Below are 25,232 nucleotides of genomic sequence, written 5' to 3'. Positions count from 1 at the left end.
AGAAATGGATGCGATTCATGATGAGCCAGGAATGTGTAAAAACCAGTTTGACCAAGGCGCAGATCATTGATGCTGTCGCGGTTTCCGCAGTGCTTCAAATTAGGAAAGATATTCCAGGCTTGGTTTCTTTTATTTCCAGATGGTGTCAAGACACTCACACGTCCATATGCAGGTGGGGTGAAATAAATATCTCCTTAGAGAGCATGGCCGCGTTGCTGAACTTTCCTGTAATAGGAAACCTCGATGTCAAATTGTCTGCAGATGAAGAAGAAATGCGCGCCGCTTTGGTTGCGAAATCAAAAGGATTCGTTCGGAAAGAAAACGAGACGAAGTGATTCTATGGCTGGTGGGTGTCTTAGTGGTTTCCCGATGAGTTGGAGCCGAATCAGAAGAATAGTACGCTTCATGTCGCGGCGTTCTTGGCTCTTTGGTTATCCAGAGATATTTTCGATGACGGCTCAGGTAAGAAGGAGATAAGACAGGAACTTATCAAGTTTTCCATAAAATTGGCAAAAGGTGTCGTTCTCCCTATTGGCGGTTTGTTTCTTGGTTCTCTGTACACACACTTGGATCAGCTGGTCGCGGACATGTGCGCTTCAAATGGTTACATGAAAGTGGATTCCTATATTCATGCCGCCTTTCTCCAAGCGTGGATGTGGGAGCACTTCGAAAGGTATGATCCAAAACCGTTGGCCATACCTCCCGAGTCTTGGGGTGGCTCTAGGATAATGCGCTGGTCGAATAGGCGCCCAAAGATTGGTTCGAACCTGATTGGATTCCTTGAAAACTCGCACACGGTCAATTTTCGTCCATGGGCTCCGGTGCATGCATCCATAACTCAGATCAGTACCTTTGCTCCTGCTCCGAGCATGTCTTTGTCTTCTGATAAAGAGGGTATGAGTGTTGGGGAGATGGTGTTCATGCGAAGCTTCACGCCTGGTTATGTGCCGTCTTTCTTTCTAGGATATTGTAAAGCAGTCTCTTACAATATCGATAGGGCGGCTCGGCATATGGTTTTTTACCAAGGGGTCCCACTTGTTCGTCAGCCGGTTGTTCCAGAAGTCTCGTTGCCAACTGTTCTCGATGCTACTGTTCTTGTGTCGGGTAAAAGTCTCCATTTCCTGCTTGCGGAACGAAATCCATCAACAACCTCCAAATATAACATATTTTGGCAGGATGAGTTTCTCATTTTCCATAGATTCGTGAATGATGTGGTATAAAACCGTCGCGGTAAGCCTTCTCCTGCGGTTTTAGCGGAGCATCCACTGCTGAGGGATTCTTCTTCGCCCAAGCGAAAATCCGTTAGCCCGAATGCAGATAGTCCCCAAGTGAATGAGCGAAGATCTAAAAGCCGTGCAGATAGTTCCCAGTCAGTTTCGACAGCCCTACCGGCTTTCAGTTCGTCCAATATACGGGTACGTGTGATTTTCATCTTGACTTTAGTTGGATCGTGTATATCCTTGTTTCTTTCCTGAGTATCCGTCTTTGTATCTTGCCTAGGGTCTCAGCAGCGTGAACGCCTTTACCAAACTTGCAAGTAGTCAGAAAACATCGCTTCTCGAGACGGTGGGTGGAAGTGCTGAGCCTATCCGTGGCGATGGGGAACCCGAGAAGGATGAAACCTCAGATTTCAGTGATGGTGAGAGTAGTTCTTCCGACAGCAGTGCTGAATCTTCCTCTAGCCAGTCTGAAAGCGAATCAGTGAGTCTCCCGCATGTTTTTTTTTTCTCTATGGAAAATATCTAATCTGTGATTTCATAAGGGGAAACCGTTTTGGAAGATGGCCCTGAGACGGAGACTGGTGGTGATAGAGCTTTGTCTCCAATTGTGGCAGCCGCACCGGGCGACCTTGGAATGGATGTTGATCGAGATGAAAACGTCGTTGTGACTCAGACAATGGAGAGTACTCCAGTGGCCGCAGGTGCAATTGTCGTTAGGAATCCCTTACCGGTTGCTGATGTAGACGCGGGCGCCACTTTCAACCCTTCATACCTGGTTCCTTATCCGGATCATGTGTTGATCGGGGGATTTAGCGTGCCAGCCAAACATGTGGCGCTATACACCAAGATATGGGAAATCTACGGACATATCGCCATGACCAATAAGGTTACTAGTCGATTTGCGTTGGTTAAGCGTGTGGAGGAAGCTTTGTCTTTGATTGACGACATACGCAACGTGACCGATAATACTGTTTCTGAGGATGTAATCTCGAGCTGGAGGTTCCATCGTGACATGTGTGTAAACTTCGAGTTCAATGTTCTTTGGTTCGTTGAAGGTTTCTCTGAGGTTGAAAAGTTGTTGGTCGAAACAGTCGAAGGTCGTTCTGCGGATATGGTGAAGAAGCAGGAAGCGGAAGTCGAAAAATTGTCCAGGAAGCTGAAGTTGAAGAGCGCGGCTCTCCAAAGCACGAAGGAGGATCTTGCTAAGAAGAGAAAGCCATTGTTGAAAAACTTCCCTTGCATGTATTTCTGTCTTCTGAACTTCTTATTTTTAGTTCTTTTTTTTTGAAAGGCAAACGAAATGCCTAGTTTATGGCTTTGATTTCCTAGATTTTTAGGTTGATAGACAAATGTTACCTTGAGGGTTTTGGATTATTTTTTTGGAATGAATTGTTTTGGAATGGATTGTTTTGATTACGATTGCAAGTGATGCAAACATCTCAAGAAAACCATGGAACCATGAGCGTTGCGTGTCGGTAGATGACATGGGGTGAAACATAACATGGATATCGGTTTCATCATTCCCGTGAAAACTTGAAATATAAAACCATGCATTTTGTCTATGTAAGACTTACTCGGTTTTTCAGGTCTCCTGATGAAAAGGGAATCTTTCGGGTGTAAGACCGAGTTTTACGGGAGGCACCGTCGTGATTGTGGAAAGTCCCCAGTCGTCTCATCTGATAGTCGTCGATCCCTTCTTGGATCGTTCGCTTTTAACCTCTAGGCAGTCCCCAGTCATCCCTCGCCGTGTCAAGACTGATAATCAGGTCGTCTGGTAACTGAGTCGTCGATCCCTGAGGGAATTGCCTGCTTCTACCGCCTTGATGTCTGGGTCGAAGCATGAGATCGATGGTCGAAAATTGGCATTGTAACCGAAAGATCAATCTCCCACTGTGGTCGCCAATTGTTTGAAGGTGAAAACGGTTTCTGCTGATTTTGGTAATTTCGGGTGTGTGGTGAGAAACGAATTTAAACCCTAAACAATGTACTGCAAGGGAATACTGTAGATTCGAGAGATCAATCTGTACAAATCCGGCCTAAACCAAGAAATGTTCGTTCCAGACTTGCTTCGGTCACAAAGTGAAAGAGAAGGGTTGGTTTTGGGGAGGGAAGTGAAGAAAGTATTGAGACCAGAATAGTTGATTCTGGAAGAGTAGTTGTTTCACGACTTGTATCAGAAAGTGGGAAGCTAAAAGATGGAAAGCTAGCAAATGTTTTCTGAGTGTTGTATCCTTCTGACCTGAACTTGTCGTTCGGTGGAAATAGGTAATGCCTATTTATACAAGTCGAAGTGAAACGTACTCTGGTCTCATTAAGAAATGGAAAACAGGTGAGTAAATGGGAGGAGGTGGTAACCGGTAACGCTTGGAATTGATGTTCCATAAAAGAAAGCGTTTCACCATTACTCCATGTATTTACTAACCGCCTCATCCTTATGACACTTTCTTATAACGAGCGTAGTGTACGCCGCACGCTGTAAACCGCCAAACCAATACCCAATGAGCATCCCCCAGTTTGTGACATGTGTTGATGTCTCGAGTGTTTTCATGTAAAACATGTAGCATGTTGTTGTTTTCTGGAAAGTTGAGCTTGGGAGACTTGCCGGCTCGGTGGTGACCTTCAACGGTCGAGATTTTGCATCTTAAGAGGAAGGTAGCCGTTGATTATTGCAACCTTTCGTTTGGTAGCCAGTGGCATGAAAGTATGATAAGTATGGCTTTAATATGGCCCAGTTTAGGCGCGACCAAAAGTTAGGGTTTTGGCCTTGTTTAGGCGCGACCAAACTAGGGCCAAAGGTTGCCATGTGTTAGCTGGTAACCTTGGACGGCCAAGATCTGCATCTTAGATGAAAAAGTGGTCGTTGATTGTTGCAGGCCTTCGTTTTGATATCCGCATAGGGAAGGACGACATGGTATGGCGCGGAAAAGTGGTTGGCATGCCATTGGCACATGTGGCATGGCATGCCTTGGCGCGGTTTTGGCATGGCCAAAACTAGGGTTTTGGGACAAAGGTTACCATGCGTTGTTTGGTGACCTTGGACGGATAGGATTTGCATCTAGGATGGAAGGGTGGTCGTTGATCTTCGCACGCCTTCGTTTTGGTAGCAGCATGGTGAAGGCCGGCATGGTATGGCGCGGCAAGGTGGTTGGCATGCCATTGGCACATGTGGTATGGCATGCCTTGGAGCGGTTTGGCGTGGCCAAAACTAGGGTTTTGGGCCAAAGGTTACCATGCGTTGTTTGGTGACCTTGGATGGCTAGGATTTGCATCCAGGATGGAAGGGTGGCCGTTGATCGTCGCACGCCTTCGTTTTGGTAGCCGCATGGGGAAGGCCGGCATGGTATGGCGTGGCAAGGTGGTTGGCATGACATTGGCACATGTGGCATGGCATGCCTTGGCGCGGTTTGGCGTGGCTAAAACTAGGGTTTTGGGCCAAAGGTTACCATGCGTTGTTTGGCGACCTTGGACGGCTAGGATTTGCATCTAGGATGGAAGGGTGGTCATTGATCATCGCACGCCTTTGTTTTGGTATCCGCATGGGAAAGGCCGACATGGTATGGCGTGACAAGGTGGTTGGCATGCCATTGGCACATGTGGCATGGCATGCCTTGGCGCGGTTTGGCGTGGTCAAAACTAAGGTTTTGGGCCAAAGGTTTCGCGACCTTGGACGGGTAGGATTTGCATCCAGGATGAAAGGGTGGACGTTGATCGTCGCACGCCTTCGATTTGGTATCCGCATGGGGTAGGCCGGCATGGTATGGCGCGGTAAGGTGGTTGGCATGTTATTGGCACATGTGGCATGGCATGCCTTGGCCTGGTTTGGCGTGGCCAAAAATAGGATTTTGGGCCAAAGGTTACCATACTTTGTTTGGCGACCTTGGACGGCTAGGATTTGCATCTAGGATGGAAGGGTGGCCGTTGATCGTCGTACGCTTTCGTTTTGGTAGCCGCATAGGGAAGGCCGACATGGTGGGGCCAAGGCCAATGACGCGGATGGCTTGGCATAGTTGGGCTAGGGGTTTGGTATGGACGGCTTGGCATGGTGGGGCCAAGGAAAGGTGCGGTTGGCTTGGCATGGTGGGGCCAAGGGTTTGGCATTCCATTGGCGTATGGTGCGGCTAGCATGGTTGGGGCCAAGGAAAGGTGCGGTTGGCTTGGCATGGTGGGGCCAAGGGTTTGGCATGCCATTTGCGGATGGTGCCGCTAGCATGGTTGGCATGCCTTGGTGCGGTAGACGTGACTGGCGTGGTTTGCCATTGGCACAGTGGTGCAGCTGGCATGGTTGGCATTCCTTGGCGCGGAGATGTGGCTGGCATGGTTTGCCATTGGTACAATGGTGCGGCTGGCATGGTTGGCATGCCTTGGCGCGGTAGTATGAGAATTAGGGTTTGGCATAGATGATTTCGGTCAATGTTAAGGGTTTTGTCGTGGAACATGACACATAAAAAAAAGGTACCCTGGTAATTCTTGCATAGGCATGCTGATCGATTCAATAAATGTCCTAATGGTCATAGTGACATCATGTCAGTTGTACGGTTTACGATTTTAACCCTAAGATAAAAACCACCATCAACAGAAGGTCACCAAAAGGATGGTGTGAACAGATCGCGAACGTACTATGGTCATATAGAACCACTAGACGAAATGACACATGAATGTTCCCCTTTTGCTTGATATATGGAATGGAGGCAGTCTTTCCAGCCGAGGTCATTCTCCCGACAACCAAGAGAGAAGCATGGGAAAAGGGTCTGAACTCTGATTTAATACTATCAAAATTAGATGACCTCAAAGAAAACAGACAATCTGCGCTACAACATATGACAAACTATCACCACAGGCTGTCCAGAGAATATAACAAGAGAGTGAAAGCACGAAGTTTCGTTCCAGGAGAGCTTGTACTAAGGGAGATTCCTCCATACCAGAAGGGATCAGGAGGGAAGCTGGAAACCACGTGGGAAGGTCCATACATCATGAAAAGGGTAGTTGGAAACGGGGCATACGAATTGGCGGTTTGCGAAGGAAGGGGCACAGATACGGAAAGGAAGATAATATACGGCGAAATCGAAAGGCAAGATCGAAGGCTGGATCACCCTTGGAACCCTGTGTATATCAAGAAATATTATCCATGAATAAAAATTTGTAATGCCAGAAGATTATTAATAGAATATATTTCATGTTTGATTAACATCTTGGCGAAGTAAGACATACGAAACAGTCAAATAAGACCTCACATTAGGAGGCCTATAAAATCCACGAAATAAGCATTTTCTAGGGAAACTAAAACCCTTCTCCTAGGAAGGATGAGAATCCACGGCATGCACCCTAGTTCGCATGAAAGTGTAAGAGGCAAGACCTAACGCATGTCATGAACAACTCCCAGAAAGGAAGTTAGGGGCAATGATAAGACCTATCCGTTGAGGGTTCCTTTTATGATGGCCTTCAGTAAGGAGTGTGGAGTATGACCAAGGTGCCGACGTGTTCGGTTGAGCTGCGGGTGCCTGGGACGTCTGGAGCGTTACCGTCCATGACCGTATGGAAAGTCTTGGCTACAAAACACTCGATCCCAAAAAAACGTCACTTAGGGTGTGACTTTGCAACCTCAAGACATATCGGCGAAGGGGATGAGAAGTCACGAAAACAACTGAATGTCATAATAACTGGATGGGAGGAGACCAACATGCATGTTAGGGTTAACCTCCTTGAAGGGGAAATCAGGGGGAATATAAAGGGATGACACCTTCCATATTAGGGAACTGAGTGATCAAAAGAGACGGCAATGTCATGGGGCTAGCATTCATGGTAATGACTAGGCCTGTCGCTTTTCGCGAAATGGGGTTTATAACAGATGATAAGGCGAGATTGATGGATTATTATTTGAAAGAATAGTAAGCGCCTGATACTTCGTAGAAATAAGATCCTTCAAAAAGGATGAGGCCCAATAAGACCTTAACTAGGAGGCGCAATAAAACCTCGTGGAGCAACAAAGCTTAGCCTAAAAACAATTCACAATCGGACCAACAAGGAAGCAAAACTAACAAACAATAAAGGAAAAATATCAAGATGAATCAGTAACAAAATGATGATTTGACTGTAATCCTGTCTTGATCAGCTAATGCTCAATAAGAACAAGAGGCAAGTATATACTTTTATATTTTGTGTTCTTATTTAGCATTATCCTTGCAAGACTCAGCATTTTCCAGTATATACTTGACACACAAGGTAAACAAAACACGGACAGTAGCATTATTCATGATAACACAATGGAGGCAGGAAGTAAAGGCAATTACATTATTTACAAAGTGAATCTTGGGAGCGCCCGGTCAAAATAAAGTTAAAAAAAACACTAGTCCTCTTCGTCATCACTACCCGATTCTTGGGAACATTGGCGAAGACCAGTCCCGACGTTGCTATCTTTATGAATTAAAGTGGCCTTACCTTCAGAATCATTAACTTGGAGATCTTCGTCCGTTTCTGTCTCCTCGTCAGTAGAAATTGACTCATCCATAGCTGGTTCATCATCAGAAAATACTTCGAGCACCAGAGGCACGCGAGGAACGCCACGGGAATCGCAGAACTCATTAAAGAGTTTAACCTTATCATCTTGAGAATTTTTACGAATTAGCTTTGTGATCTTAGCGACGTCCTTTTCCATGGTGGTGAGATCCTCGTTCAAATACCAGACATCATCTTGAAGAGTAGAAACCTTCTCAGTGAGACTGTCCTTCTCGCGGGACAGAAGAGAAACCTGCTCCTTAAGCCCTTATTCAGACCCTAAAAAAGAAAAGGAAGGTATAAGTCAAAGGGGAGAATGGGCACGTTACTTTTGAAAGAACTAAGGCAACATTAAAACAATTTAGGGGAATAGAACCTACCACAAAGTTCACTTATCTGCTTCTCAAAGTTGGACGAGTTCCTTCTATCATCTGCGAGTTGATCCCTCAGTTGGGAAAGTTCAACACTGGACTTCTCTAATAGTTCGTGGGACATGCGAAGTTCCACGAGATGAGCCATGTCTCGGTTATGCCCCTAAATTAAAGAGGTATCAGAAAATTCGGATAAATTTGAGAAATAAGGGAAATTCGGGATAAAGATTTTCAAACTCACCAAACCCATTATAGCGGCGTTCTGCCGCAAGGAGAGGTTCAAGGAAGCATTCACCATGAAGGAATGATCCTCAGCCAAGAAGGTATCAGAACTGAAAGAGGCCAAAGACTCAGCATCAGCTGACCTTAGGGCAAGGTTATGACGATTTGAGATAAAGATCTCCCTTAAGAAGCCCATATTGGGGATATAACACGGATCCTCCACCTCGAAAGCCTTGTTTTGGTTATTATCCTTGGGCAGCTTAGATGACGAGGTATTTGGAGAAATATGAGAAGAACAAACCGCGTGAGAATGGGGAAGCTGCTGGTGATGAGGAAAAGAAGGCTGGGCAGGACGATTAACTTGAGTCAAACTATCCAAGTCAAGAAATCGGCGACGACGATGTAGGGGCTCTAGGGAAGAAGGAGATAGCAGAGAATCGTCCTAAAATTCACGAAGTTAGGAAATAACACGAGAAGAAGGAAGCGAACCAAGAAAGAGAGAGATACCTGGGCGGTAGCAGCAGGAACCGCCGGACCTTTGCGTTTCCTCAGATTTGTAGCAGGGCCCGCCTTCCTGCAAGGATGAAGGTTAGAAATTAACGAGATAACGATTAACGAAAAAGTTGCGAAACGCAAACCCGCACTTGATTAGTCTTTCGTGAGCGATCCTTCACCAAACCGGGAGGGGGAAGCGGATACTGAAACAAAACAGAGACATTAGAGGATGACGTGAATAAAAGACGAAGAAGCCAAGATGAAATAAGACTAACCTCGTTGGGCCTCTCTGGCCAGCGAAGTCTTCCTGGTTCATATTCCGCGAGATGGGTGTGCTCTAGAAGAGGACCGGTCCGAGCGTTACCATTCTCATCAAAACCCCACACCAAAGGGCCTTCAGCTACTAAAAAAAAACATCATCCAGCCCTCATCATTAGAAAAACAAAGATATCTATTTCGCTTCGTACCGGTAGGATCAATATCCAGGAGAAGAGCCTTGGACGGGTCATCCAAAGTCTTGCGAGAAAGATTGACACCCCATTCTTGATAGAATCTCGTGGTTATAGCTTTACCAACATAATTCGCCGAGAAAGAACCGATATTATAATCCGTAGGGTCAAAATATTGCAATAAATGTGGAATCTGGGAAGGACCGTCATTAGACCTCCTGACAAACTCATTTGAAAGACAAATAACATTTCCACACAATTGATAAACACCTCGTTGAAGCTTAATTAAAATCTCGTAAAAGAGAGGGTTCTTTGGATCATACAAGGGAAAAGATAGGCCCGCTTTTAATTGACCGACGATAATCAGCATCTTCGTAGGAGTCCAAATCCCCGCTTGAATCCATTGGTAGTTGAGCTCCATGAACTTGGAAGCAGTAACCGGAGGAGAGACAGTGGAATCAATAGCTGGGGACAGAGAGAAACCCATTTTTTGGAAGTCGACTTTGAATTCCTCATAAGTCCTAGATATGGTTGGGTTAGGGATTTTCTTGGGATCCATTGAAGCAGAAGTAAACAAGCCCAAAATTTGCAGAAGACGGTAAAAGGGAGAGAAGAAGAGAGGTTAAAAAAAATTCTAAAAGGTCGAGGGTATTTATAGTTGTTCAAACCAGGCTACCCACGATCGAAGAATGCGAACCGGTAATCAACGGTTGCACGGGGAAAGAGGCCACGTGGAGAGCAGGAAGGGGAAGATATGGCGGTTATACGACTTTTGACGGTTCTTATTCCACCCTCCCTCTGTTCGAATAGAATAAGAAAAGGCAAAATGTAGATACCAAAAACATGATTCGCCACGTGGACGAAGAAGAAGACACAAGTCATTTAAAGGGATCCTGTCGAAAGATCTTACACCATCCCCGAAAATCCTCGTGAGTGACTTGTCAAATCAATTCAAGATCGTCATTATTGAATGATTGATGAAGTAAAAACTAGGCGCGAGATATCATATTGAGGCGAGGTAACTCGCTTGAAAAGTCTAAGTTGCGAGGGATCAATTGGAGTACCCAGCAAGATACCAATCACGAAATAAATGTTGGCGAAATAAGGTTGCTTGGCCGAAAAGATAATAGGCGAAGTCAGTAAATTATGGAGCAAGAAAAGAGACAGTTGTCCCGACAAACATCCACAGTTGTCAGCGAAAGGAAGGGGAAAACTTTATGGATCCGGGCGAAGTAAAAAGCATCTCCACGAGATATTCACGAAGTAAAATGAGTTGTACACCATTAGGTTCAGTTGACTTATAAATAGGGGTCCTTGCGCAATGTAAAGGAAGTCGGATTTCAAGTGGGAGAGAGTACTTTGGTTAGGGTGAGAGAATAGGGTTTTCTTGTACTTGAGAACTTGTAACTTTCACTACTTGGAGTGATCAATTAATAAATAATTTCTCATCCGTAACCTTGATCATATCTTATATCTGTATCTCTTCTTACTTGGGTGTACTACTGGATTTCCGGTAGTTACAGTACTAACATTACTACTAACCGACTCTGATCAGTCAGTCAATCTACGGTCGGGTTCATGACTTCGTGGTCATAAATTGAATTCTTCAGTGTTTGAAAAGTGATTTTTTTCTTTCTTACTAATGATCAAGAAGTGATGAATAAACAGTCTTTTTTTTTTCTAGTTGAGATATATAGGTGTCAAGCAAGCAGTAGCCTTCGTAATGGTTTGTGATTTATAAGGAACTCTTCTATTTGGTGAATGTTTTTTCAATTCTATAGGGAAAAATTGAAAATTTTCTTATGCAATTTCATTGGATTTGGGGCTTAATTGGTGTTTTATAGTGGAGCATCTTAAAATGGGTATTTATAGATTCTTAGATTTTGAAGAAAAATGAAAACCTTCGTAATGGTTTGTGATTTATTTCTTAATGTGGTTGTTGTTCCCGGTGGTCTCATGACCAGTTCCTGTTGTTAAATTGCTCATGTAGTAGCTGCTCTTATACGTAGGCTGCTGTATTCTATTAGCCTTTTTATTAGTGTATCTGCTCTTCTTTGAGGCTTCGTTCGAAGAAGGAATATGCTCGTTGGTAGTTGTTCCATTTGTGATTGTAGCCTTGTTAAATATCTGCTCCGTTTTTAGTTTTCTGCTTAATCGTTTTGAGCTCGTTAACCTTTCTTTCCTCATTTGTGATTATGCGGTTACTTCTTTTTTTTTTCCGCTTGCTCCTTTGTTTGTTTCTCTTAGAGCATCTCCAACAGATGGTGAAAATATTTTTTTGAATGACACATAGGATGTTAGACTTCCGTTAATTATAAAAGCATCTCCAATGATTAGTTCCTACAAACTAGGAAAGATCAAATACTAAATAGGAAGATGTTAAAGAAAGTCTTAACTACACCTTCGGAATGACCCTTAACTAATTCATGTCATCAATTTTATTTAAAAAAATATTTTTTAATATGGAATCAAGGTAAATATTATTTTTTTAATGTTTATCTAAATCTATAATACATTGTATAACCTTAACTACTGCAGATGAGTTTTAGCATAAAGTATCTTATTAAGATCCATGGATAAAATCTAAATAAATGGGGGTCTAACAATGACATCCAAGTAGGATTTTTTTGACCTACTGTTGGAGACGCTCTTAAGCCTCTTCTTCTAGGATTTTCTGAAAATAGGATGTCATCCTTTTTATGGGCCTAGCTCTTAATTTTGTAAAATCATAAGTTGTAAGGCCCTTTTCTATGCACCATGTCAAAAAAATGAGTTTGGCATGCCATGTGGCATGAAAAATGAATTTCTCCACTATGGTAGATATGACAAATTTGATTAAAGTATATATTTAATTGTGTATGGTGGGATCCTAATGAATAAAAGATATATTTGTGTTTTTGTAGTGGGGTATTTATAAAATGTTTAGTATTATTATATATTCGGTGGGACTCTTTAGATATAAAAATATATTAAAAAAGTGAAAAAGTATGGGAGAAGGAGAGATTATATATATATATATATAATTACTCAGAGATAAATTCTTTATCGCTGGAGATAAAGAGACTATCGCTGGAGATAAAGAGACCATCGAGAGATGGAAATACCGTCGAGCGATGGCGTCTTTATCGCCGGATGAAAACTCCATCGTGTATGCCTATATGTTATTTCTGACATATAGGCATATGAGTTTGGCACTTTGGCATACCCATAGTGGGTGCATACATGCCAAATACATGAGTTTGGCATATGCATAAGAATAAGCTTAATTCTGTTATATATGTTGTGAATTCTAGTTATAGTTTAGGGCTTGTTTTCATATTGATTTTAATGTTAGGACCTCCCTTTAAATATCTGGTAGGCATTTTTAGTTGTTAGTTGTTTTTTTACCTGCCGAATAACTGTGTCCAAATAAAGATTTCATCCTCAGTCCAACCCTAAGCTCCTCTGATCAACCTAAGCCCCCAGGTAAGTTCACTTAAACTTCTAGTTTTTCACATATATCTATATTTGTTTTATCACTCGTCTAACTCCCCTACTATTTTAGTTTGAAGTTTTGCCTGCAATCCTTTCACATTTGCTTTTTCAAGTGTGTAATAGATCTTTTAATTCTGTATATATAGTCTGGTATTAATTTTCGAGTATGAAGTCTTTAGGAGGTGCTTGACGACTTCGTTTTCTTGAACAGCTGATATAAGTTTAGTATTAAAGCATTTGGGCAGTAGCTTTATAATATGTAACTTAGCATTTCTCCATCTTCTATCTGTTGTACTCTTCTTGTAAGTGCTGCGTTATAAAGCACTCCTTCTAAGTTATAGTTTTATATCAATTCGTATGTGCTGTTGTACAAAGCACGCTTAGGCTATAATTTTCGGTACTCCTTATAGGTTATAATTGTATTTCAAAAAATATTTTTTTGTAAGTGCTGTAATCTAGAGCACACACATACTAGTCATCATTCAACCTCTTCAAATCGATAATGATCATCCTAGTTTGGAATTGTCAAGGAATCAACCAACCAACATCCATACAACATTTACGAGGATTGGTTTCCCTTCACATGCCCAACATCCTATTCCTCTCTGAAACCTTAGCAAATGATCATCATATGGGAGGCCTGGCACAATGCCTTCAGTTCCAAAACCATTTTTCTGTCCCAAAAATTGGAAGGTGAGGTGGTCTTTGTCTAATATGGGAGGGTAACCTAAATATTCAAATATTACTTCATTCCAAAAACTACATTGGTTACGCCACCTCTTCCTGAACAACCCTGGATATGCACGGGTATATATGGTCCACCGCATCCGGACATAAGGAGAGACTTTTGGAAAAACTTTCCATCAGTCTTCAACAACATCAACCCGGTTATACCATGGATTTTGCTAGGAGATTTCAACGACGTTCTGGATCAATCAGAAAATAAAAAGGAGGAAGACAAGTAACGTATGCTCAAGCTCAACCTCTTCTCACAATGATGGATCAGAAGGGATTCATGGATTTAGGACTCCGAGGAGACCCATACACATGGACAAACAACCATATGGGGCAAGACAACATTCTAGAGAGATTACATAGAGCAATGGCAAGTTGGCAACCCATCATTGACATACTACAAATCCACATACATAAATTGCTCATCTTCCAAGAATAGCATCTGATCATGCCCCAATCCTATTATAAGGAAAAGAAATAGATTGACAAGGAACAAAAAATTACAAATTTGGAAATTTATGGATCTCAACCCGCAACTCAAACAAGTGGTTGATTTGGCTTGGGTACAACAACAAGATTCAGAACCTACCCTGGACCTTAAACTAAAGCTCATAACAACCGGACAAAACCTCATGGAGCGGAACAAGGAAACTTTCGGCCATCTTCCTACTATGATCGAAAAATCGACGACAAAGATAAAACAGGCTCAACAACTAAGAAGAGATCACACAGAACTGCTACAATGTCATGCAACATACTGGCAACAAAGATCCAGAACTCAATGGCTATAATCAGGTGATATCAACACAACCTTCTTCCACACTAAAGCAACCATCCACGGAGCATGCAATAGTATACAATAACTTCAAGACCCACAAAACTATTGGGTTAACAAGAAAGAAGATGCGGTTCAACTCATTCTTGACCATTACTCCCAAAAATACACGGCTCAACCTAGAATCATAGATGAAGATATTTTCACATATATCAATCCCACATTAACTCCCAGACAAATGGACCTTCTTACTATGGAGGTAACTACAACAAAAATCAAACAAGTTATATTCTCCATAAACTCTGAAAGTGCTCCTGGTCCAGATGGTTATACGAGTAAGTTTTTCAATTTTTTTTGGGAAACAACTCATCCTCAATTGGTTGCTATGTTCGCAGTTTTCTTAATGATCTTAATATATATCCAGTCATAAATCACACAAACCTAACACTAATACCCAAAGTGGACCACCCATCAAAGCCAAATCCTAGTTAATCGAATTAGACCCCTACTCCCTTTTATAATAAGCCCTTTTCAAAGTGCCTTCGTACCACAAAGATCAATCCACGATAACATAGCAAATGCTGGAGAGCTATTTCACCATATAAAAACTTCAACACTCACCAAAGACCCAAAAATAGCTCTAAAACTGGATATCCAGAAAGCCTACGACAGCTTAGATTGGGGATTCATCAAAGCTTCCTTCACCAAACTTGGATTTCCAATCAAATCTTTGTAGATTATATTATGTTATGTGTCACAACAGTTACATACTCGATCAACATAAATGGTACACCTCATGGATATATCATCCCAACTAGAGGTATTAGACAAGGAGACCCACTATCTTCCTATATATTCATAAAATGTGCGGAAATCCTGTCTACAAATCTGGGAAACCTTCAAAACCGAAAGTTGGTTCGAGGACTTAAAAATTCAAGAAAATCACCACCCATTATTCATTTAATGTATGTTGATGACCTGCTAATCACTCTTATAAAGCCTCTGCTCAGAGTAATCTCCATCTCAAGAACCTGCTTCACTCTTATGACACTTCGGCAACCAGGTAACTAATGCTTCCAAATCAGTAATTATTCATCATCCGAGATTGGATCCAGCTGAGAAAAGTAATCTGCAACAATTTTTCTATATGTCATCCACATCAAAACCTCAAATCTATCTTGGAGTCCAATTCAAACAAGGAAGAGCATCTAATCACACCTTTGCACCTCTTCTTCAAAGATTAGCTCGAAAAGCTAAAGGGTGGATGACAAAATGTCTGACTCCAGCTGGAAGATTGGTCCTCATTAAAACCTCCCTAACCCTCACATCAAACCACCTAATGCAAACACAAAATCTACCCATAAATGTTCACAAACAAATAGATCGTATCACCAAGAATTTTTTCTGGGGACATGATTCGTCAGTTAAAAGGCTTTATCCTATTGGTTGGAATAAAGTAACAAAACCAATATCTGAAGGAGCGCTAGGCATAAGAAAAAGCAATGATCATAACAAGGCACTTCTCATGAAAAGAATATGGAATTTACATGAACAACCTAACTCCATCTGTGGAAGTCGCTGCAGTGAAAAATATCTCAACCATCAACCAATTCTACAGGGCATTGATACTATACCGTCTTCCTCCAGTGCTCAATGGAGACAATTAGCTTCTCTTGTCCCTCTATGTAACAATTGATTTTTCATCATATTGGAAATGGGTTATCAACACCAATAGAAGCCAATTGGATTCCACACTTCCCAAATCTAGACCCAGCTCAATGTTACCCTATCCGAAAAATAGCCGATATGATTGATCCGATCTCTCATAACTGGAACCAGGAAAAATTAAACACCCTACCTACTCTTACCGCTCAAAAAATAATAAACATCCACGTACCCAACGCCTTTGTCACTCGGTAGTACCCGAAAACAGCTGATATGAATAACATTCTCGACATATTCTGCATTTTCCTACTGTACGTAGTTAGTTCCATTATTTAACAGGGAGTCGTCTTTTCTGACCACCAAGGTTATAGGTGTCGAGCAGTAGCCAATAGCAGTAGTTTCGCAGTTTCTTAATTTGCTAAAATGGGGCCTTGAGAATGTGCTTCTTGGCCAAACAACAAAAATCTCCTATTAATAATTTCTATTATCGCAGTCTATTTTAAACGTTATCAAGTAGACGATCACTAAGTTTTTTGTATGTATAATGGTTGTGATCTTGCATGCTAAATAGAATGACAAGTGGCTGATGGTCGTAGTACATGACCGGATTAGGTTTTGTTTCGTTATTAGAAAATAGAAGAAAATCATCGTATGGAAGTACATGTCGTTACTCTACGACTTGAGCTACATCACACATTTCACATCACTGTGGCTACAATTATTTGGTGGTCCAAAAGGCGATATCCGAAGGCCATCACTGTTGAAGTCACAAACAACAATGGTATCATAAAAAAAAAAAAACCTAACTCCTCATTCAACCCATTTGAATCATGCAAGAGAATGTTTCCGACTTACGCGATAAAATTACTGATTCATATTTTTAATTCAGTTGAGTCAGATCCGACTAAAAAACAAATATATGGAGTTAGATGAGTCACAGACTAGGCATTGCTTTACTGACTAGAAAGAGGAAAACAGACGAGTCACAGACGAGTCAGAAAGAAAGAGGAAAACAAAATGATGTTCATCTTTTATGTCATTGCTTTACTGACTAGACTAGAAAAGCTTTTCTCAATGATTTTGATTAATGCGTTTGCTTAATCATAATTAGTAAATGATTTATTTCATACATAACAAAATCCATTGAACCCAAATGACTAGCACTAAGCTGGCTAGCTAGGGAACATTACTCCTCTTAATGGTCGTTAACTAGCTAAGCTAGCACATATCTGCATGGTTGCTGGTCAGGTGACACTGAGTACTCCATCTCATATGGACATTCTTGTGTGCAGCTAGGAGGTGGCGGTGGGGGGATGGTGGGGGTGGAGATGGGGACGGTGGTGGAGGCGATGGTGGGGGTGGGGATGGTGGTGGTGGAGATGGAGATGGTGGTGGAGGCGATGGTGGGGGTGGGGATGGTGGTGGCGGAGACGGAGGAGGTGGTGATGGAGATGGTGGTGGCGGAGATGGTGTTGGCATCTTACAGCAACACTCACATAAAGGGAACGCAAAAAGCTGAATATGACAGTTGGTGCTGCTAATTGAGCTGCCTGTTGGACATGCAAGTGCACACTGAGGTATACAAGTGAGGCAAACTGGAGAGACCGTCGACGCATATTTCTCACCGGCCTTACATTGAATGGCATTAGCAGTATCTGCGTAACATCAAAATAACCACAAACAATATCAAAATTAGACGTTTACCATGGCATTATATATCAATTTGCTAAGATCTAGGTACAAATTTCTATAGTGACCAAATCAGAAAACCGTTAAATGTACTTACCGGAAGACATGAGGACAACCGTACAAAACAGAAGAGCTGCAAGAACAAAACCAGAGCAACTACTTTTGGCCATTTTGATTTCTTTCGCACTACCCATTTCTGTTTACACAAAATTGATTAAAAAGACCAAAATCAACAATTTCTGGGTGAAATGGACAATTAGATTTTGATACTGTTTAAATGGACAAAAATGTAAAAATAGGCAGGATGTAACCAGTTTCATCGTGCCCATTTTCAAATACTTTTTCTTATTTTTAATTTACACAGGATGTATCCAGTTTCATCCTTGCTATATTTTAAATTTAAACTAGAATGAATCCAGTTTCATCTTTGCTATTTTTTCTTTTGGCCATTTCACCCAAACTATTTTTTACTCGTCCATTTAAACCGTGATTTAAAAATATTTGGACAAATGACCCATTTTCCGTTCTGTTTACAGGAAATCGTTTTATCAATCTAAACTTGCATGCTCTCGTTATATAGACAAGAATATAAAAAAGTAGTTGCTTACTAGCAGTCTAGCACCACATACATTTTCACATGTGAATCATGATATGGTGAATAGAAACAAAGAAGATATTTCCCTGAGGAAAGTAATGATTTGGGTTGCGGGAGCACCACATACATATATAAGATTAATACATGCACGACATTCACGAGAATGTAGAGTAAATGCAGCATAAACTTCAGTGTAACAAGGGTGTAAGAAAAATTCCTCTTTGACGGATTTGTCCTCTTTTCTTTTTGTTAAAAGGAAACTTCAGTTTGGATTTAGGGGTAACCTTAATTTCGTCTCTTTTTCTTTTTCTTCGAGATTTTTTATTAGAGGGCTGGCTGCCTTTCTTTCTGTAACACCTGCTAGAGAAAAAAAAAACAATGGATCGTCAAGGTCATACTAGTACTAACTTTCCAGTTCCTCACAGAAAGATCTCTGTAGATATCAAGGTAATATATGTATGTTCTCTTATATTTTCAGTTCTCGATTGTGTGTATTGAAAATATTTCGAAGAAACCACCAAAATATCTAGGTTTTTACATGAATGAATGTTCTTGATTCTCTAATTGTCTTACTCTTAAATTCTAAGAAACCCATATTTACAAATTTGAATTCAGATCAAGATTAGAAATTCAATATTTGGCAGTTGTAAGTGTCAGGAAATTGGATCATAGAAACTACTTTTAATGCACATAATATGTTTGATGCAATGCGTATGTGCACAATATTTGGAGAATACCTGTTTTTGAAACTGCAAAAAAACATATAAACAATGTAATCAGTGTTAATTTAAGTTCTAGTTTGATGTTTTTGAAGTTATTATTCTCAATCAATTCTGGGTATTCGACTATTCGTTTGTGAAGGTTGGGCACATGCTTTTGAAGTTGATATGCATTTGTTTCTAAGAGTAGTATGACTAATGACTTGTTAGTCATTAAGGAATCGGGAATTCTTACAGTTTTTTCTCAGAACTTTTTGTCACTGAATGTTAAGCTGGGTACGTCTTGTATATTACAGGGAATTCAAACAGATATAGTCATATCCAGCTATGACGATCATATTCTAGTGAGTGTTCAAATTAATTTTATTGAATTTTGAAAAATTAGTTACTCCAAAAGAATCGTTCTAATTGATACATTGTTGTTAGGTGATGGCGACTCAGATTGGAGCTATGGGAACGATACTGAATGCCAGGTTAATACATGCTTTCTACATCTCCTTAAAGATTGCGTGCCTTTTTTCTGTTGAGTAATAGTATCGTGTTATAACCTTGGTTTCCTCTTCTAGGAAAGAGGAAGGGATGGCCATTCATCCGACTTTCAGTGTGTCAGTAATTTTCGGTAAACGAGATGAGGTAAGCAATTCACTCTACCAGCTCGTGTAACTTCTATATATGTAGATTATTGAGCTTCAAGTCTTCTAAAGTACAATCTTTGCAGCCAATGCTAGTGGCGTGTGCACGTCAGCTTATCGAACAGATAAGGTATGTTGCTTTTCAACTATGTAAATTATTGGTGAAGTACTTATGATAATGTATCAGTACTATGAACCCTTATCCTGTTGACACCCCAAAGTGGTCCAGCCTCATGACCGAAAGAAGAGAAGAAGAGTTTATTGTGAGGGTGATCCTTAACTAGACATCCACCATTAGTAAACATCAGTAACTTTTCTATTCTGATTCTTCCAATCTTGTAAACGTCAATTCACAGATAACCATTACCTGCATTACTATTTGGATTCCACGTTTGGATATGTCTAAAATTTCGGTAACTGATATTTGAGGACTAGATATCATCCACTATGTTACCATAAGAAGAAGAATCATTATCACCAGATATTAGCTGTTTTGTTACCTTCACATGAGGCCAAGAGTTTATGTAATTATGTGTACTAAATCACACACCAATAGATTCCTACATTAGACACTTGTGTTTTCTGTGGAGACGCTATTGCTGAATATGCTCAATGTTGACATCCTTATTTTGTGTTGCAGTAGCTCTGGGTCTCCCAAGACATTACTGCTCTCTCTTGGTCTCAAAGATCACTCACTGGTACTACCTTGAAAATTTACATTTTTCTTTCATATATGTATCTCAAAGAAACTATTAGTAGGCTGTGATAAACATTAAGATTACTCTCTTCTGCAGGATACATTGAAAACCATTGTTTCCTCTGTAACTGAGTATCGCCTCTGGTAGTTAAATATTTCCCTAGAAGCACGCCTGTTTCTGCATTCATCTATAATACATCAAGGAACCTGTTATTTGGCGGGACTAAGAAGTGGATCATTTCCACAGGTTCATGATCAAGACATGTAAATTTTTGGATCAGTTAGAGTTTGTGGTAGTGACAATGATAGCAAAGTTTTACAAAGATATAATTCGTTTATTCTGTATGCAATTAATCTCTAAGATGTTAGCTTTCATGTTTCACAATATTGATTTACTTCGTTCATACCCATTGGAATGGGTTTTGGTTTCTTAATTTGATTTGGGTTCAGACCCATTGCACGAATCAGGAAGATTATGACTGGTACAGTAGCAGCATGGCTGATAAATTTAGCAGATTTGGCATATGCCAAATTTAAGCCGCCAAGCATTGTTGGCGTCCATTATGTACGCGCTGACAACTTCAAAGGCCATCTTCTGAAGTTGCACCTAAACACGGTCTTAAGTCTACAGTAACATTATATCTACAGGCACCAGAACTTTGGGGTCTGGCTCTACACAACACAAAATTTATAGGACCTTAGGCTAATCATCATCATCAACTCTCTCAACTCCGGTCAATTTCACCAACGAGAGCATGTGGAACTATCTTTGAAACGCATTTATCTGGTAATACTTTGCAGCTAAAACATGGAACGTTGACCATGACATTAAATCAATGTTCTGGCGTGTACAGTGCTTACTCTCCTTCATGCTTATTTCTTCGGCCACAAAGAGCAGCTTACGACAACTGGGGCAGGTTTCAGGTTTAATTCGGTCTCCCTTTGTTCTGCCGTCAGCTTGTTGGGCTTATCTATCAGGGGGAAGCCCAGCTTGGCCTATACAAATCTTTTTAGATCTCTAGAGTCTAGACCGAGAGAGTCTTAGACTCAAGTCAATACATCATGAATCAAGTTCTTGGACAGCTTAGAAGTTGGACACCGTGCAAAGTCTTCCGGGGCTTCCACTTTGCGTAAGAATGGGTCTTCCCGGCCACTTCCCAAATGCCTTTACACGTCAGTCCGAGAATAACTTATGCCGAGCGGAAATTCCCGATTTTAGTTGAGGACGGACAATTATTAACAGTTTTGAACTAGAAAAATGGTTAATCATCGGCCGTCTCTCAAAACGGACACCCGTTAACCGTTTCTTATAGAACGGATATCAATTACTCGTTTTCTTTATCTTGACCAGTCAACACGAATTGAATCGGTTAATCATTGTCCCTTTTTAGAATTTCTCCTACAAACCTCTATAGAACTCGACCAGGCTTCAGTTTTTCACCCCCTTTTGATGGTTTACGAGAGAAAACCCAATGTTCATGCCATAATTTTCACCATCCCAATGTGTCATCCTGATTTTTCAATTGGTAGTTGCAAGTGGTTTTAATCTCAATAATCAAAGGTAATCCAATATAAACTTAAACCCTAACTTAGATTTTTTTAGTTCAATTGATATGGTTTTCTTTAAGTTTATTCATGAATAACATAAATTGAATTCAATTACTATTATTTACTACTTTGTGTTTGTTTAATTTGTAGAACCTCGTTTGTTTTAGTGAATTATTGATGGTTAATTCATATTGACCTTCTGGGCCAGGGTATGGCAGTATTACAAATCAGTGTTTGGAAATGCTCGTCAAAGAATCCCGAAAAACATCAAGGAAAGATTTGATATAATTCAAGCAATTATATTATGCCTTCCAAGCAGACGCTGTCGTTAGCTGTTGAGATCCTCAATCAACAACAACTAAAACATTAGTGAATGTTCATTTTATAATGAGATTAATTATGTAGAAACAAACAAAGACTGTTGCTAATATTTCAATATTTCAGGAAAGGATGGCCGAGTTGAAGTACCGTGAAGTAAATGGAGTGGAATTTCCCCACCGGGAAGTTTTTCAATTTCATAAGACCAAGTTCCCTGATTTCCTGACAGAGATTAAAAGAATTTCTAGTGATGCATGAATTCGTTCCACATACTTGTTAGCGATAAGTTTTGTGGGCACACCTCTTTGTAAAACCTTACGAGACAATACTCGTCCGTTAGGGTCACCTGCTGGTTTATAAAGGTTCATCGAAGAACATAAGCAAGTATAAATAGTAGGGTTGGTGTAATAAAAAAAAGGAGTGAGTCAATACGTATGCATCCAAAAAAATCTTTATATTCAACATAACAGATCTCCTTTATGGACAGTTGAAAGACTTGTATGTGTTTTTTCTTTTGGTAAATCTAACTCTTAATCATGTTATTCACTAACTTACTTCTGGATTTTCAATGTAGGAGCAATATGAAAACATTATGTACGCTAGGGACATCAGCAAGGATTTCAAGTTTTATGAATGTTTCATAATCATGAAAAATGCATTCCCAGAACTTAACATGGTACAACCACCAAGCAATCCTCCTCAAGATGGTAACGAAGATTAGTACCACTACACTGGCAATAAAGGTTTTGTGGGTAAATCTCTATCAATCCCTCCTGAGACTATACTCGGCCGTTAGGGATACCTTGTGGTTTAAAGGTTTGCTGTGCCACCTAAGTGCAATCGTGATAGCTACAAAAGCGATATAGGTTTAGACTTTATTTATTAGTCAGTTTGATATGTTGTGTGGTTTACAAAATTAATGAAATTATTTATGCATCTTACATGAGTAAAATATAATTAATTATTTTCCTTTAAAATTACAAATAACGATCAAAATACGAGTTATAAGTACAAAGTTCCCGCAAAACCTTGTTTACCAGATTGTCATTCCAATTTTAGGATAGCTCCTTGTACCCTAAACATGTTTACCCCAATATTCATACACAGAATCTGTGATCAAGGACCTCCGAAAATGTATACCTGGTCTGGTATAAAGAGATTAACCATGTTTTGTTATTAAAGAGTAAACTTTAAAAAGGTGTTAAAGAAGTGAAATCCAAAATTTTCAAGGAACGGACAATGGCTAGCCATTCCATAGCACTCCAAAACGGTTAATGACTACCCATTCTAAGGAAATGGTTAATCACTATCCATTTTCATGGTTAAGAACGGTTGATGATTAACCGTTTATCAGTTTTTCAAAATGGGAAACCATTCCTCGTTTAAACTTTCTTCCCGCAGGGATTTCCACTCAACAGAAAACGTGAGCGAAAATAGGGTGAGTAGACCATGGTTTTTTGAGTTGGGAAGGGGCTGACAGCTCCATAAGACCCGGTCTAATATTATCGTTTTAAGAAGTGTATTTGATTGGGTATATGGTTGTCATCATCATTGGGTTGGTATTAACGTTTTGTGAGCGCGAACATGGGATTGTATTACTGATGAAAATTGTAAATTTTGTTTATGTTTCAGGCTCATTTTGGTTGATAATTTGCATGAAACTGGATCTAATAATGAATCAATTGGGCTACTGAAAAACAAAATTTAACATAAGTGAATTAATAATTGCATGTTGTGATTTTTATCTATCAATAAAAATTGAATCTTCTTAAACCATTTTGTTACACAAAATAATAATAGAAAAAACTTAGACATGTTTGTAACTTTATTGAGATCTATTCTGGCACATTCATAAATTTGGTAGCGTTTGTGCATTCGACTCGTTTACTTTGTTTTGACTTTTCCCCCCTTCTTTTCTCTCTTCTCTGTCACCTGTTCTTCTTGTCCAACAAAAGCACCTCTAGCAACTCGTTCTCTGCTCATATTTAATCCGTTTTAGGGTAGATCTGAACTAGTTTCTTCATTTTCTCTTGCTTTCTAAGTTACTTACTAAGTTTAATTTAGTTGTTATTATGTTTTTTACTTATCTACACCATTATGGTGGCTCTATCTCCTTTTTGAAAGTTTATATACGCTTTAATGGAGGTTCTTGGTTACTAGTTTGGGTTTTAAGATCAATAGGGATGTTCTCCAACGATGAAACCTTCGTCTTTGTTGTCTCCGACGACGAAATATTCATCATAAATTTATCCGATGATGGAAACTATGACGGTGATTTTTTTGACGACGGAATATCCATCCCTAGTTACAAGAAATTTGAGCAAATCACTCTTATTTTAGGAGCACATCTTTCTAAAGAAGAAAATCAAACAAAATGGTAGGAATATAATTCTGAAAAGAACCATCATTCCTACGATTTAATCGGATCTTATTCATACTTCTTTTGTCTTACTCCGGTAATCCTTCTCTTTCTCTTATGGGATGGTATTGTATTCTTACGGTATGATCTTGTTTCTTTGTATTCTCTTATTTTCGATCTTAAACTTATTGTAACCTAAAATTACCATTAATGAAAAGTTTCCTTGTTCATCAAAAAAAAAAAAAAAAACTCCTTTACTTGAGACGGTAGACTGTAGACATTTCCTTTTTCTCCATGAAAATCAACAATTTATCTAGAAATATTCAACAAAACATACAAGAAGAAAAGTCTCACTAGCTATCAAGTTTTATTCTGAAAATAACCAGGAAGTATCGAGATGTATATAATAATTACTGCCAGGGTCAATTTGCTTAAGATTGATAGATTTTGGGATCCCTTTCGGTACATTTCTTTGTGGTGGTGTTGGATTGTTTGGAGGAGACACTCATGTCTTAACATCGAAGAAACTATTGTCATTGGTCTTGTAATTTCCAGGACGGTTTTATTCTTCGGGATCTTCCGTATCTCATTTTTCATTGTTGCTATCACGCTGGAAAAGCAAAAGTTGCAATATCATTATACTTTTCTCAAGGCAGCATTTTTGTGGTGAAATGGTCACTTTTCAATCTTAAGTTTCCAACACCATTTTTTCCAGCATTTTTTATCAGTAATTCTATTCCCCTCGCCGCTTACCACTATATTCACCGCTCAGCTGAC

At 40.1% G+C, this 25,232-nt stretch overlaps 1 protein-coding gene across 1 annotated transcript; it reads left to right on the top strand.

Moving 5' to 3' along the window:
* Positions 1-18,462: 18,462 nt before the first annotated feature.
* Positions 18,463-20,664, top strand: LOC113304729. Its single transcript, XM_026553872.1, has 7 exons — positions 18,463-18,629; positions 19,198-19,245; positions 19,328-19,374; positions 19,468-19,534; positions 19,620-19,663; positions 20,174-20,231; positions 20,328-20,664. Exons 1-7 carry the CDS (start codon positions 18,561-18,563, stop codon positions 20,376-20,378), a joined length of 384 nt encoding a protein of 127 aa, XP_026409657.1. The 5' UTR covers positions 18,463-18,560; the 3' UTR covers positions 20,379-20,664.
* Positions 20,665-25,232: the final 4,568 nt, after the last annotated feature.

Source organism: Papaver somniferum, chromosome 8, assembly GCF_003573695.1.
Source record: "Papaver somniferum cultivar HN1 chromosome 8, ASM357369v1, whole genome shotgun sequence".
NCBI lineage: Eukaryota > Viridiplantae > Streptophyta > Magnoliopsida > Ranunculales > Papaveraceae > Papaver > Papaver somniferum.
The sequence above is the reverse complement of the archived record's forward strand: the minus strand, read 5'-3'. Positions and strand labels throughout refer to the sequence as shown.

Coding starts and splice junctions, on each gene's coding strand:
- LOC113304729 (XM_026553872.1), top strand. CDS start 18,561: ATGGATCGTCAAGGTCATACTAGTACTAACTTTCCAGTTCCTCACAGA. Junction 18,630..19,197: donor AGATCTCTGTAGATATCAAG/GTAATATATGTA, acceptor TGTATATTACAG/GGAATTCAAACAGATATAGT. Junction 19,246..19,327: donor GCTATGACGATCATATTCTA/GTGAGTGTTCAA, acceptor CATTGTTGTTAG/GTGATGGCGACTCAGATTGG.